This window comes from Bactrocera latifrons, unplaced genomic scaffold (genome assembly GCF_001853355.1).
Source record: "Bactrocera latifrons isolate USDA-ARS-PBARC rearing strain unplaced genomic scaffold, ASM185335v1 scaffold_0, whole genome shotgun sequence".
NCBI lineage: Eukaryota > Metazoa > Arthropoda > Insecta > Diptera > Tephritidae > Bactrocera > Bactrocera latifrons.
In genome coordinates this window covers 1585770-1600510 of record NW_017534406.1, presented here as the reverse complement: position 1 = coordinate 1600510, position 14741 = coordinate 1585770, and the positions used below count along the sequence as shown (strand labels likewise).

At 34.4% G+C, this 14741-nt stretch overlaps 1 protein-coding gene across 1 annotated transcript in view; it reads right to left on the bottom strand.

Moving 5' to 3' along the window:
- The window catches only part of LOC108978240 (extensin-like), a 1058-nt gene extending 425 nt beyond the window's left edge, over window positions 1-633 (bottom strand). Inside the window, exons 1-2 of the mRNA XM_018948809.1 lie at window positions 606-633; window positions 64-548 (exon numbers count right to left, since the gene is read on the bottom strand). Of these exons, the coding sequence (XP_018804354.1) occupies window positions 64-548; window positions 606-633 (513 nt within the window). The remainder of the gene's footprint in view (window positions 1-63; window positions 549-605) is intronic.
- Window positions 634-14741: the final 14108 nt, after the last annotated feature.

Here is a 14741-nt window from a genome sequence, read left to right as displayed (position 1 = left end):
TGTAATCGGTGGTGGTCTTTTGGTCGGAGGTGGTTTTGTGATCGGTGGTGGTCTCTTGGTCGCCGGTGGTTTTGTAATCGGTGGTTTTGTAATCGGTGGTTTTGTAATCGGTGGTTTCTTATGAGGTTTGGTAGGCCTGGTAATCGGTGACTTTTTAGTCGGAGGGGGTTTTGTAATCGGTGATGGTTTCTTGATTATAGGCGGTTTTTTGGTTGGTGGCGTTGCCTTAACAGTTGGTTTCTTAGTTACTATTGAAGGTGTTGGTGTCAAGCCAGGAGGTAACTTTTTCGTTGTGGCTGTCGTGCCTGCAGTTGGTATTCTCGTGCCTGATCCACCAATCACTATAATTACTTCACCAGTTATACTTGTCCCCGGACTTTCCACAGGTGCTGGAACCACTGCAAGTGTCGTAGCTGTTGTAGTGAACGCAGTTGCAGATTTCGTGGCGTTTGTTGTAAGATCACTGCTCGATGTGGATGTAACTTGTGCATATAAAAGCTCGACTTGTATGAAAAATAATGTATAGAAAAACAGCAGCGCTCCGAAAACTGAAAACACAAGCACGTTATGAGAAGACTGCGAGGCAGAAGCTTACTTGAACTTACGCGAAGCAGAAAATTGGAGTATCAGCATTTCTTGCTTTCCAATTGGTGCTACAGTGTAAAAAATAATAACTTGGTATGCTTCAAAGAATACGTGGGCTTATTTATAGCAAACCATTTGTTTTCGAATAATAAAAGGTATTTACGTAAGAAAAGAAATTTAGCCGAAGTGTCTTTGTTTATGGCTTAATTATGACAAATAAATTAACGGTGTTTGTTTAAAACTTGATACATTCTGAAGCAACAGATTTTTTAAGAGGAAGAAGAAGTTCGATTACAATGTTCGTTATTTTGGCCAAAATAATTCTTTTGGTATAATATATCAGCTGTTATTCATGGTAATTTTGTAAAAAAAAAAAATGTCCTTAAAAAGAGATTCGTTATTATTAATGGGGGACACTCGCTTAACAAAATAAAATTTACTACAGAGAATTTAATAAAAGATAACTAAACAGAATTCTTGGAGTAAATTTGCGATCACTATATACAGGGTTATCCATTAAGCACCTTTATAAGCATGCGGTGGAAAGAAAGATCTTGTAAAGTAGGCAAAACATCTAAATCCCGACATCAGAGAACTCAAATTAGATTACCGAGAAGACAATTAATTTCCATAACCAAAAATATAACTAAATATTATTCTATGATTTCAAAAGCATAGATGTAAAGGGTGATCCCTGTAAATAAGTTATCGAAAATTGAGAATAATTGGTTCCCAGGGAAGATTCCGCACAGGTCCACTATTCTTTGAATACGCTTTCGAAATCGGATAGTCCGACATGACACGATCATTCTTCAGCTATAGGTATTGTTGTTCAGGATTTCAAGAATCCCTACGGACAATGCGAAAATGGATAAAATGTGATGATATCCCCGCCCACTCGCCGTATAAGGGTTTTAATAAAGAATACTTGAAGTGCGATAAATCAATGACCAAATGCCTCAGATTCATTAAATTTTACATCCTGGATGTAATAAAAGAAGCCTTTATAAGAGCCGGGTCAAATTTTGACTATGGGGGAGGCACCATTCTCATTTAGGTGAAAACATATATGTATCTCGCGACCTGCCCCACCAATTTCAACCAATCTTTGGTGTGTCGCATTTCTTTGACAACTTCTATGTTACAGTGTGAAAATGGGCGAAATCGGACGTAGCTGTAGTCCTACTTCTTGTATAACACAATTCCATTCGGTTCTTCTATCAAATCAAGCAGCAATTAATATAAAGCGTTAAAGCTTTGCACTAATAATGCCCTTAGTGTACACCATCTTATGGCCGAAAATTCTTCAAATCCAGCTAAAACTGTTCAAGTCCCTGAGTACCGTTTATTTTGAATCCAGTTCCTAAAGCTGACTTTTTGCCGCAAATGTCGGTCAATGTGTCAGATACAGAATTGATATTCAGAGAGAATCCTTTCCTGATAATAGCATCCCTCTGCGATATAAATGGACTAAACGGGGTCAATGCTTCCTTTAGCCCCCAAATATCTAATTTAAAGATTTCGATGCGACTTTATGCCGCACATATCGGCTCTCAAGTGAGTTATCTCTATCAAAATGAGTGTGTGATTTTCTAATAACGGTGCATTTTTGTGCTTAAAATTAATAAAAATTGGGTGAAAATTTGCCTCTGGACCCTTTCATGCTTTAGTGCTTAAACGTTGCAAAAGTATGAAATGTTATATCCGAACTTAGCTCTTCCTTACTTGTTTTAATTCGAATTTATTTACTAATATTTTTTATTTCATAATATATTTTATGTTATAATATTTTAATTATTCTTATTTTTTTCTATATTTTATAACTTTAAAAAGTTTTGTTGATATTAAACTTTGCTGCACTCAAAACCTTTTTTAATAGTCTTCTTAGAAATGAATTCTTTCTTCGTTTCCTCTTTTTGGTTCTTCTTTTTGATGACCTAGTTGTTGGTTGACTCACTGTGGATATTTCGATTCCATAACGAGGGGTAGTCACAATTTCCTTATTATGTGTAGAAAATATTTGAGCTGCAGTCGTGTCCATAGACCAACTGCCACATCTGAAATTATATAAGCTTATAAGAAGGAAAATATGATGTGATATGACCAAGTACTCACTTACTTATTAAAAATAATTGCTGGGATAACTTAATTAACATACTCAATTATAGGATGATTTCTATTGTAATTCGGACTAGTGCACAGCCTAGATTTTCACAGTAAAGTGAGTAAGATGAACACCTGTCCGGTTCTTACCTTCGGAAACGTTCAATTTGAAAATACAATATCTTTAAGAAAAGACACATTCTCTCGAATTTCAAGAACATATTTCACAGATAGATGGACATTTTTGGCAAAAAGTCAGCCAAACATACTTGAGTCCACATAATGGAGACGTGGTGGCTTGAACCTTTTTGGTACGATTTTAACAATTTTTAGACTCCAGCTGGCTTACCTCAAAACGACTATTTATGGAATTTTTTTTTTTCGAATATATTGGTTGGTGCATGATTTGTGTGTTGAAATTTAATTTATTCAATTCAACATAAAAACGTTCAGATAAGGTTATCTACAGAATTTAGTTGAAATTGTTCTAGTAGGTCCGGAGATATGTTCTTTCATCTAAATGTGGGCAATGCCATGCCCATTGTAAAATTTTGACTTCTTCGAAGTACGCCTTCTTTTTGGGTGATATGAAACAAGAGTTGATATATATGTCTTCAGTTCACTCTTTGTCAGCTCTAAGCAAGATACCAGGAAACGTCCTATATTTACTCTGACCCATTTTCACTCACGCGGTTAGGGTAAAAATTTTGGAGGACATAGTTTGTCATAGATGCAATGAGGAAGATGCAAGTGAAATATCTAGACACTTATTTTCCACTGTCCAGCTTTCGCCACACTAACGTCGAAGTATCTCATACTTTTAATGACACACTGGCAGACTTTAGGCGTTTTGTCGCTATGCAACCTTATTTTTTATCCATATCGTAAGTGTACCACTGCCACGCCCACCAAACGCCATTAACCGAAAACATATAAAGACCCATAACTAAGCACTATATTAAGATATAGTAAGTTTGATTAAGATTCCTATGGCAAACAGGGGATTGCAGTAGTAATGGTTGAAGAAATAGGCATGGTCACGCCCTCTATTGGCTTTAATGTTCATATCTCATAAACTATTGAAGCTACTACAACCAAATTCACTTAGCGCATATATTATAAGAACTCCTACCGACGCTGTACAAAGACACCCGAACTGCGATATTGAAGAGATATTTATATATTTCTCAACATTTTTAAAGAAATTCAAATTATAAAAATATATAAGTTTAAATGAGTTTTCGGTAGTTATAGAGAAAACATTCATGGTTCACAGTACATAAACGGCTAAAAGAAAGGCAAAGCTCTCTTCTTATCCAAAAAGGTTTGCGAGAAAGCAGGCTCTATATGGCGCCGAGTCATCCACACCGATTTCTTTTTGAGAAACTAAAAATTTGGTTATACCTTGGGTATAACCAGATTTTTAACCAACCAACACATGAGCATCATTGAGCATATGTTTATGGTGATGGAAAACCAATTTTGCAACTATTGATAAGGTAACCTGAACCATTGGAATTAAGTATCGGAAATTATTGAATAATATTTTATATTTAACTTAATTTACAAGTTTTTCTAATTCGCACAATTTTTACAATTTTAAAAACTCATTGGATTTCACCAACAGCTTATTTCTTGGGCAAAAAAAATTTGGGTGAGCGAAGCACTCCTTTTAATAGTCTTCTTTTAATTTTTTTCCATCCTCCTTTCTTAGGTCTGCTCTTTGTGGTGGGTTTTATTGGTGATTTAGTCACAATTCCCTTAGTCCCTATAGAAGATGTCTGAGCTTCAGTCGTGTCTACCGAAATGGTGATGAGCAGTCCAACTACCAAAGCTGAAATTATATAAGTTTACAATAAAGAAATATGATATGACCGACATACTCGCTTACTTATTACAAATAATTGCTGGGATAACATAATTCCAAATGTATAATTATGAAATGTTTTGTGCCGCAATTTGGAAGTTCACCGCATAAAGAGTTTAGTCAAAGTCCCTCAAGTTCCTACTTTCCGAAGCTTTTAACTGAGAATAAGAATATTTTTAAGTGGCTTATATTGACTCAACTGTCGTCGAGGTAAACAAATGTCTTTAAGAATATGATATTGATTATATTATTAATCGCATAAGTGAACATCTTCAAGTGTTTGATGACAAGAAAGGTTCGTAAGAAATTAAGCAAAATTTAATAACTTGACTGTGGAGTTTTTATTATGGATCATTGTTGAGATTTACATTTGTACCATCTGCCGCTCTAGCTTTTTTCTTTTACTTTTTTCTGCACAATCCGCAAAAAGTATTTTTCGAAACGAGTGACAAAGGCATATTCGCTAATGTAAATAAGTAAGGAAAAGCTAAGTTTGGGTATAACCGAACATTTCATACTTTTCTCGAAATGATTAAAATTAAGGAAATACTTTCAAGTACATAACGCCTGGTCGTTATATGGCGTCGAGAGGGAAAGACTTAACCGATTTTATTCATTCTAAGCATCGTTATAAGGAAAATACGCTCTCTCAATTTTACTTAGTTAACTCTCATATTGCCCGATTTATACGGTATACATTTACCTGGTAATTCGAAAAACTTTACATTAGCTCTATTGGGGCTAAAAGAAGTATTAACCCAAATCAAACCATTTTTAGCACACAGACATATTGAAGAGAATTCTCTTAAATCTTCAAATATATCTCAAGCATTGACCGATATTTTCGATCAAAAGTCAACTATAGGCACTGGTATCAAAATATTCCGTGATAAGGTGGCACGCATATAAGGTACTATTCATGTAAAGCTTTATCCCGTTATATCAATTTCTTCCTGATTTCTGTAGCGGAAAGTGAAAGAATTAAATGGAAAATAAAATGCTGCTATATGGAAAGTAGGCGTGGTTATTATCCGATTCGCATAAAGCTTTCTCATAACATCTTTTTAGTTTATTTAAAATATATATATATTTTTTTTACTTTCAAGTGGATATAACCACTTAAAGCATGAATAAATAGAACTTTTTCCAAATTTTTAACGTCAGTGCACAATTTATTTTATAACACTTTACAAATAATTTATCTCCAGAAAAATTTCAAATTTATTTCAAATAAACTTTTTCAATTTTATAATTTTAAAATTAAAAAAAATATATATGTAACTAATGAGTTCTTAAAATATTTATATTTTTAATTTACTTAAAAAATACAAAGTAATTTGTATACAAACACCCGGTACTTACCTCAAGTTGTGGAGCAGTTGTTTTACTCCTGAGTTTGATTGATATTATTTGTTTGTTTATGCGAACGTCGTTGTTGGTTAATTAGCGAACAACGGTAGACGAACAGCGAAAGAACGAACGTTTGACTTCATATTTGACGAAATATATTTAGAAAGAAATTAATTCACTAACTCACTGCGGCACTATTTATGAATGATATACAATTTTCGATTTCCACTCACTTCGCCATTAACACCATTATCACACATATCACAAACATCATCAAAGAAAACAAAATTACCTATGCACACTATTTCATTTCACTTTACACACAATTTTTCCTTTTACCAGAACACTTACAACATTTCACTTAATTTGCACAACGCTTTTCATTTTTCATATCTTTTGCACAACTCTGACCTAAGCTTTAAAATTAAACCAAATAGTTAAAGAAGCACTTTTACTATAAATTTCTAACGATTTTGTTACTATTTTTCCCGCAACGCGAACCGACGCAACATTTGACCGATGGCCGATCGCGATTGAAAATCTCCAATTGACTGAGTCTGAGCAAATATGTGTAGTGAGTGTGTAGAGTTCTCCACGACACCTGGTGATGCTGTTGTGTTTATTGTATGAGAGAAGCTGTCTGTTGTTTTTGTCCACCTTCCATTGCGGCTGCACGACGCAGCATACTGAAGGGGTAATGCACTCGCTACATGCCTTCTCACTACATAACGATAGCTGTTTCTCGTCCTTGAATTGAATTGTTTGTTAATTAGCAGCAATTTGGCGATAGAGGTGTCAAATGAAAGAACTCGCATGCGATTTTTTTATATTGGGGAAAATATTTTAAAATGTTTAGTGGAATATAAAATTTAATAATTACAAGATTTTATAATTAATTAGTAATTTAATAATTAAAATAGAACCCTTTGAGGACTATATTAAACAATATTGATTAAATGAACATTTGGTTTTAAAAGTACTTTTACAAAGTAAGAAAAAAAACATCTTTATGATGACCTCTCATTTTCACTTTCTACTTTTGTAAGAATATTATCCATAACTTTTTTTTTACATTCTAGTATAAAATAATAAATAATAAAACAATTGTATTTTATAAATAACTATTATACAATGATCATAGAGAGAAATTTTTGTTGATATTAATCTCAGCCAGGGTTCATGACGTACATATGTACATATATGGTAATGAAGGTGCTTCGACCTTAGTCTGCCAAAAGCTGACAATGGAGGGTAAAGTGTCAAGATATTTCCACTTCACCTTAATCACTGCACCTGCGACCAATTGCGTTCTTCAAAATCGTTACCCTCATCGCGTGAGTGCCAATGGGGCAGTGTACAGATAGGAAGCTTTATGGCAACTAGTTTTGAGCTCGCAGAAAGTGAGCTCAAGACATATGCAGCAGCTCTTATATCGGAGTGGCTATATACCTCGCCAAAAGAAGACGCACTTCGAAGAAGTCAAAATTTTACAATGCGCGTGGCACCCCCAACATTTAGGTGAAATAACAATCTTATTTTGAAGTTTTGATGTTTAATTGAATAAATTAAATTGCAGTACACAAATCATGCACCACATAATACCTTCGGGCAAAACTTTGCACTAGTAATAGTTTGTGGGTAAACGAGTGCGGTCTAAAAATTGTCATTCAAGAAACAATTTTAACTTAGTAATTTAAGGGCAGTGATTTTGTTCCAAACCAACGCGGGCGCATCTTTTTTACGAGGTGTCACCAAAAATGACCTTCCAATGGCCGAGTTTAAAGTATTTTTGAAATTTCAGAATTCCTTTGTTAATAGTATATGTTTGAAACAATAAAAATATCGAATAAAATGTTTAAAATTTTACATATTTTTGAAAAAGGCCCGCTGAAACTCATGCAAGCCCTAAACCCTTTTTAGCTGTTATTTCAAAATTATCTATGCAATATTTCAAAAAAACTCGGGAATGCTAGGAAATATTAAATTGTATTCCTTTGTAACCGCTTCAAGAAAAGTTCGAAATAACATATAAAACAGATATCTATAAATGAGTATTGAAAGTAATTTTTCCTGAGGATATTTTAATTTCTAAAAATTCTGGGAATTACTTAAATAATTTTACTGGAGAAGAAGAACAAAGACTACGCAGCGACTTATATGTAACCCGGCCTCTTGCGCAAGAAATACATATAACATATCTCAACAATGATTTCTGATGTACAATAAATGAATTCAGCACATAAACTCAACAATTATTTAAACGAAAAATTGAATCACAATAATAAAATGGTATTTACTTTTGCTTTAGTTTGTTAACGAATCTTTGTTGTCACCAAACACTTGCAGATCTTCGCTTATGCACCATATACCATTATAGAGAAATTAAAACAATATTGTATTTTTTTAAATTATTTGTTCACCTTCCTGACAGCTGAGTCAATATAACCCACTTAAAAGCATTGTATTTTCAAACTAAACGTTTCGGAAGGTAAGAACCTGACAAGTTTTTCTCTTACTTCACTTTACAGTGAAGATCCATGCTGAGAACTATTTTAAATTACAACACAAACCATTACATATTTTTATGTATTGGAATTATGTTATCTCAGCAATTATTTGTAATAAGTAAGTGAGTACTTGGTCTTATAATATCATATTTCCATTTTGTAAACTTATATAATTTCAGCTTTGGTAGTTGGTCTGCTCATCACAATTTCTTTGGACACGACTGAGGCCCAGACATCTTCTGTAGAGAATAAGGAAATCGTGACTACCCCTCGTTCTGGAATCGAAAAAACCACAAGACCCACAGTGAGTAGACCAACAAGTAAGTCATCAAAAACAACGAAGTTAGTTACCTGCACACCAGGGCAGGCATACCGTCAAACATGATATGGGAGGCTCAATGTGCGACCTAAAGCGGTCATTACGGCTCTGGATAGCTTTGAGATCGAAACAAATCTCGAGTATCTCAGATATCAGCGTAATTTTTCAGAAAATTCAAACTTGCACATTATTATATTTAAATTGAATGGACTAAAAAACTGCATACTACAAACAAAAACACTGAAAACCAAATRCAAAACAATACCAGACATCACAAAACATGTAAACCAACTTCTTCCAGGTYAGAATAAAATTTTGGTCCAAGTATCACAGGAAGAACAGTTGATAGGCGAGGTTTTTTRGACGTTGTTGGTGTTTCTAACGCCAGTCTCTGCTTCCTGGACSGCCTTTCTGGCGAATAGGTTGGGTCGGCTATTTCATCATCAGCAAAAATATCATTTTCCAAATTTGAAGACATTAATAAATTCTTACAATTATTATCACAATTTCATGAATATTTTAAAAAATATCAAACCGGGACTATGGTTGCGAGAATGTTCGCGTTGAGTATTTGATTTTACTTTCATTTTCGCAAAAACACGTTTTTTTTTTTTTGTTATTGTTTTGTTGTCAAAATTTAATGTTAACAATCACATGTCAAAATTACCACTCTGACATTTACATGCTTTTATAAACATATAGCGGGATTCTGTAAYCAGTCTCTAGTCTCTATTTGAGACATTTTGAGGTAAAGTCTCAATTTGAGACTAGTTACTATTCACTAAACAGTCTCTAGCGTTAGTCCCAAAATATTAACACGAAAAGGTTAAACATAAATCAATTTTACATAAATTTCATAAATATTATGAAACAAAGTCAACATATATTTTTATTTTTATTGACAATTATGTTTTTTGACAATGTTATAGAAAATTTAATATTTGYTATCGATATATTTATTTTCATTCAAGTGTAAAAACATCTCTGAATAATGAAATGTAATAGATTTTGCGACTCTCACTTACAGAATAGCAAAATCGTCTCAAGTCTCAAAAATTGTATCTAACTTAAAATCTCAAATTTAGARACYTGATACTGTATCACAGTACAGAATCGCACGGATAATATAAAAATGTCATTAATTTCTGTTATTTCTTTTAGATATTGGTTTCACAATTGTAAGTAATTGAAGGTACTTGAAAAGAATTGAAAAATAGATTCAAGTACATTTTTCAATTATTTTCAAGTACTTTCAATTCTTTTCAAATACTTTTAAGTATTTGTTAAAACTTCAAGTATTTTTCAATTACTTGTACTTGACAATTTTGGGAATGCCAGTACCAGTACAATTCCTTTAAAATGTACTTGTTACAAGTCGTACTGGTACTTGATATTACCCAGGTCTGGTAGGTAGTAGAGCTCCCACCATAGGTTCACTAGGTTGGATGCACCATTTTAATGCACTACACACATAAAACTGAACGGATTTTACTTATCAGGAGATGCAAAACCTTGGATGCTCCACTTTCCTCATTTGAGGTTTTCGACTTTAGCTTGTCGAAAATCTTGTCAAAAAGCTGTCATGGAAGTCAGCTCGGGGAGAGGATGAGGAAGGCATAGGCTGCCTTATATTGTTGTAAAGGGAATCGGTGAGGTCACTGACTAAAAGTTGTATTTTGCCTTTACAAAACCGTATTTAAGCCAATACTGTTATATGCAGAACTAATTATAGTGCCCTATATAATTATATACCATAGATTACTTTCAGACCAGGAAACAACACATTAAGGACCCCAAAGAGGCTCTATGGGAAATTCTCTCTCTGCTTCTCACTACGACTGCATTCCTAATAACTTGAACCACTGCGCCGCGGAACATAATTCTTCTGTACTCCCATATCTATGGGGTGGAGTCACCAGAGAAGTTCTCAAAGAACCTTTTCTATCATCTTGTTTGTAAAATTTAATATATTTTAAAACCGTTATACGATTAGTGAGCGGGGTTATTTCATACATTTTCACACTAACGGTAGATATTCTTACATGATTTTATTTTGCGTATATTGGAAAAAATTATGTATACTTCAACCAAAAAATTTTAAAATTTTATAATTAGAATTTAAAAAGGGAGGGATTTTACCATTCTACATGTCTTAAAGAGTTATCTCAATTATATAGATAGAAATGGGGCTTTATTAGGCTGCAAAAGATTTAAAAACAATGGTCTGCTTAAAGATAAAAATATATGATGCTTGAACTACTGGAAGAGCATTGATTAATTGAATTATGGTACAAAAAGTTGCTAGATGGGGTGTCTCAAGTTCCATCCCATGTATGGAAAAGGGAGAGCTTGAACGGTGCTTTTCCTAATTTACAAGCACCAACAAATAATTTTCAAAATATACTAAAATTATACATAAAGCTGACCACTAGACAAGTAGAAGTTACTGTGGGTCTAAAGACCTGAGAAGTCTGCCCCTTTGGCCTGGTTTTTACCAATTAATAATCTTAGAAATATCTCAATAAGAGCAGATCAACACGCGTTAGATATTTATCAACGTTTGCTGACGCCCTTTCGTCGCTACACAGATCACGAGTGAGTCGTATCAAGCTGTCATGTTATTTTTGCTTGCCGAAAACTCGCGTTCTGTAAAGAATGTGTTTCGCGCGCTCGGAACACCATCACCCAACTTGAGACCCAGCATTCATTATCGGGTAATATTCGACCGAATAGACCAAGTCCAGCACACAGTGAAGAAAATATAGCAGCCATAGCTGAGAGTGTGCACAAAGAAAAGGACTGACGTATGTATATAGAACGACTTTGCGCAATTTACGTCGAGATCTTAAGTTAAAATACAAAATACAGCTCGTGCAAGAACTAAAGCTGCTCGACCTTCCCAAGTGACATCGCATCGCTCTATAGGCTCTGGAAAAGCTTTAAGAAGATCCAATATTTTCGAGGCAAATTTTGTTCAGCGAAGAGGCTCATTTCTGGCCCAATTGGTATGTAAATAAGTAAAATTGCCACATTTGAGACGATGAGCATCCTGAAGAGATTCAAGAGATACTATTTGAACCAGAAAAAAACAACGGTTTGGTGTGGTTTGTGGGACGGTGAAGTCATCTGTCCATATTTCTTCCAAAATGATGTCGGTGAAAACGTAACCGTCAATGCCAACCGTTATCACACCATGGGAACCAACTATTTGATGCTGGAAATTGAAGCTCCTGAGCTCGGCGTCAACAAGACTGCACCACTTATCACACATCCCACCAATCAATGGACTTATTGAGAGAACACTTCGGTAGGCAGATAGTTTTATGTAAAATAATACGTTAAACTTTTTCCTGTGGAGACATGTAAAATCTAAAATATATGCGGGCAATGCCGCTTCGATTCACGTTTTGGAGCAAAACATCTCGCGTGTCCCTCGTCAGTTACTAAGCGGGATGTTCGAACGAATCATCGAAAATTGGACTCAACGGATGTACTATCTGAGACGTAGCCGCGGCCAACATTTGAAAGAGATAATATTCAAAAAAATAAATGGCACATAATGTTCTTTCGAATTTTTTCTTTCAAAAAGTAGCGAAACTCGAAATGGATCCACTTGTATAAACGATCAGGGTGACCAAGTGAGTTGATTTAGCCGTGGCTGTCCGCCTGCCTTTATATAGATGAACAATACTCGACTCTTTGAGATATCGACCTGAAATTTTCCACATGCCTCTCTTCCCCAAGAAGCTGCTGATTTTTCGGAACTGTCGAAATCGGTTAACTATATGATCAATCAAATTCGAGTCCTTACATTTTAACTTTTATATTAGACGAGATGATTGCTCAGACAAAGTTGCTGAATCAAAATCAAATCCTTGTATGGAAAGATTTTGTATTTTTGAGGGGAAGTATATGGTACATAGTTTCGGTGCAACCACAGCTAACGTTTTTTTTTTATCTCTTCTTTTTTTATTCTTGTGTGGCTTTTATAATGTTCCTTGCGCTCATTTTATTTGCCATTTTAATCGCCAACTTTATACATATTTTGTCATGTTAGCTTTCCTGCGGTAGCTTATGATGTAATGAGAAACTTTAGCGACAAGCTAGTTTAGCATCGCTGATAGCCAAGAGCAAGCAAACTATAAAAGAAACTTTAGTTGACAACGCAATTGTTGCTGTTGTAGTGCACATAAAACGAGCGAGGCGAAGCTGGTGAAATGGTTTCAAGCAGCAACTTGTCTAATTTGACACAAGCGCTGAGTTGTCAGCGCAAGATATTCACTCACACACATATACATATATGTGGATGGTAATGTACTTGTGTAGTCGATAAATGTAGTCGGTGAAATTTACATGCGACGCATGTTGTCGCTTGAAGCGAAATTGTTAAACATGTCGTAATGGATTGTCCTTGTTGGCGCACTTAATTGGTACAATGCTGCGGTGCGTTGCACAAATAGACTTTTAACGGTGATTACATTAAAGTTGCTCATTAGCCATTCATTTAGTGTGTGTACTGTAACTTGCAATTGGATAAGGAGTCCAACTTATTTTTCAAATAAAAATTCTTAATAATGTTGGGAGAAAGCATCTTCTCAGTTTGACTGGCAGAAAATACATTCAATGAGTTAGCGCGTAAGAAATTTATAAATCATCACTCAGAAATATCTGGTAGCGCTATCGGGTAACTATCCGGTTACTTAACCGATACTTTAACACATTCCCAAAAGTTTCGGTTAAAATTGTCAATTGGGTCTTATGAAATTATAAAAATTTTAAAAGAAATCTCTGGTAGCGCTGTTGGGTAATTAATCCGAGATTTAACTAGTAGTGGATTGCAGGGTATTCTCTATTAATTTCGAAATTCAATTTGGAACACTATAGCATATAGCTGCCATACAAAATAACCGATCCAAATAAAGTTCCTGTTAGGGCTTTATATTTGTGAAGGATATTATAGCTTCGGTGCAGCCGAACTTATTATTTTTTCAGGCCTAGCTGTTTATTTCAGTTCAAAACCAACGTGCAACCATTAAAAATTTCGATGTCTAGAATAATTGAAAACAAGTTGTTCACTAAATATAAGAAGAAGAAAATCCCAATGAAGCATCTACCAACGATGCTCTACAGTATAGGAAATCATTTGTGCAACGAAAACTTCCACTAAGCCTCCCGAGCAGTGCCTCCTCGTGTATCAAATACAACAACTGCATGCATCGATTATTGATACTGTGTATTTCTATAACGAATATCGAATATCTTTGAAAACACTTCATTTACATACTCAATACACTTGTATTCAAAATCGAATAACTTTTAGTAGTGCAAACAGCCAAAGCTTTTAACTTCTTCATAACACAAACAAGCAAAATAACTAAACAAAAGCCGAGAAGAACTCCACAGTGCATGGAAACCATCATAGGTGTTGCTCTGTTCAACACACTAAAGTAATAAAAATGTAGCCACCTTTTTCTCCACCCTTTTTGAACTCCAATTTTTGCATTGTTGTCGAACTCGTGTACACCTTTGGCTGCGCAACAATAAATATGTAAACAAATATGCCAAAAATTGCATTACTCCTACTCTGAACCATTTTGGACGAGTGTTGCCATTTCAATATGTAACAAAAGTTTACGCATTGTTATTCTTATAACAGTTAATATTTCGCTTTAGTGCCTTTAGTTAATATTCTATTCGTACTTATACAGTTTTCAGATATTATAGGACTATTTTAAACGAATTAGTGAGAACCATATTTTCCAGGTAAAGACTGATATACAGCTTAGCAACCTATTAAAATTTTCTCAATGCGAGAATTCAAAATTCATCAAAATATTTATAATATCTATGAAAGGAAAGACATTCCAGTTAACCAGATCCAGTATGACTATCATTTCATTATCATTTCATTGTTCTATCTTCTTTGGTTACAAACTTTATCGCTTACTGCGAGGAGATCGCTTGTAATTCTTCTATTATGCTATGCAAAAGGCTCACCCAAATCGATATG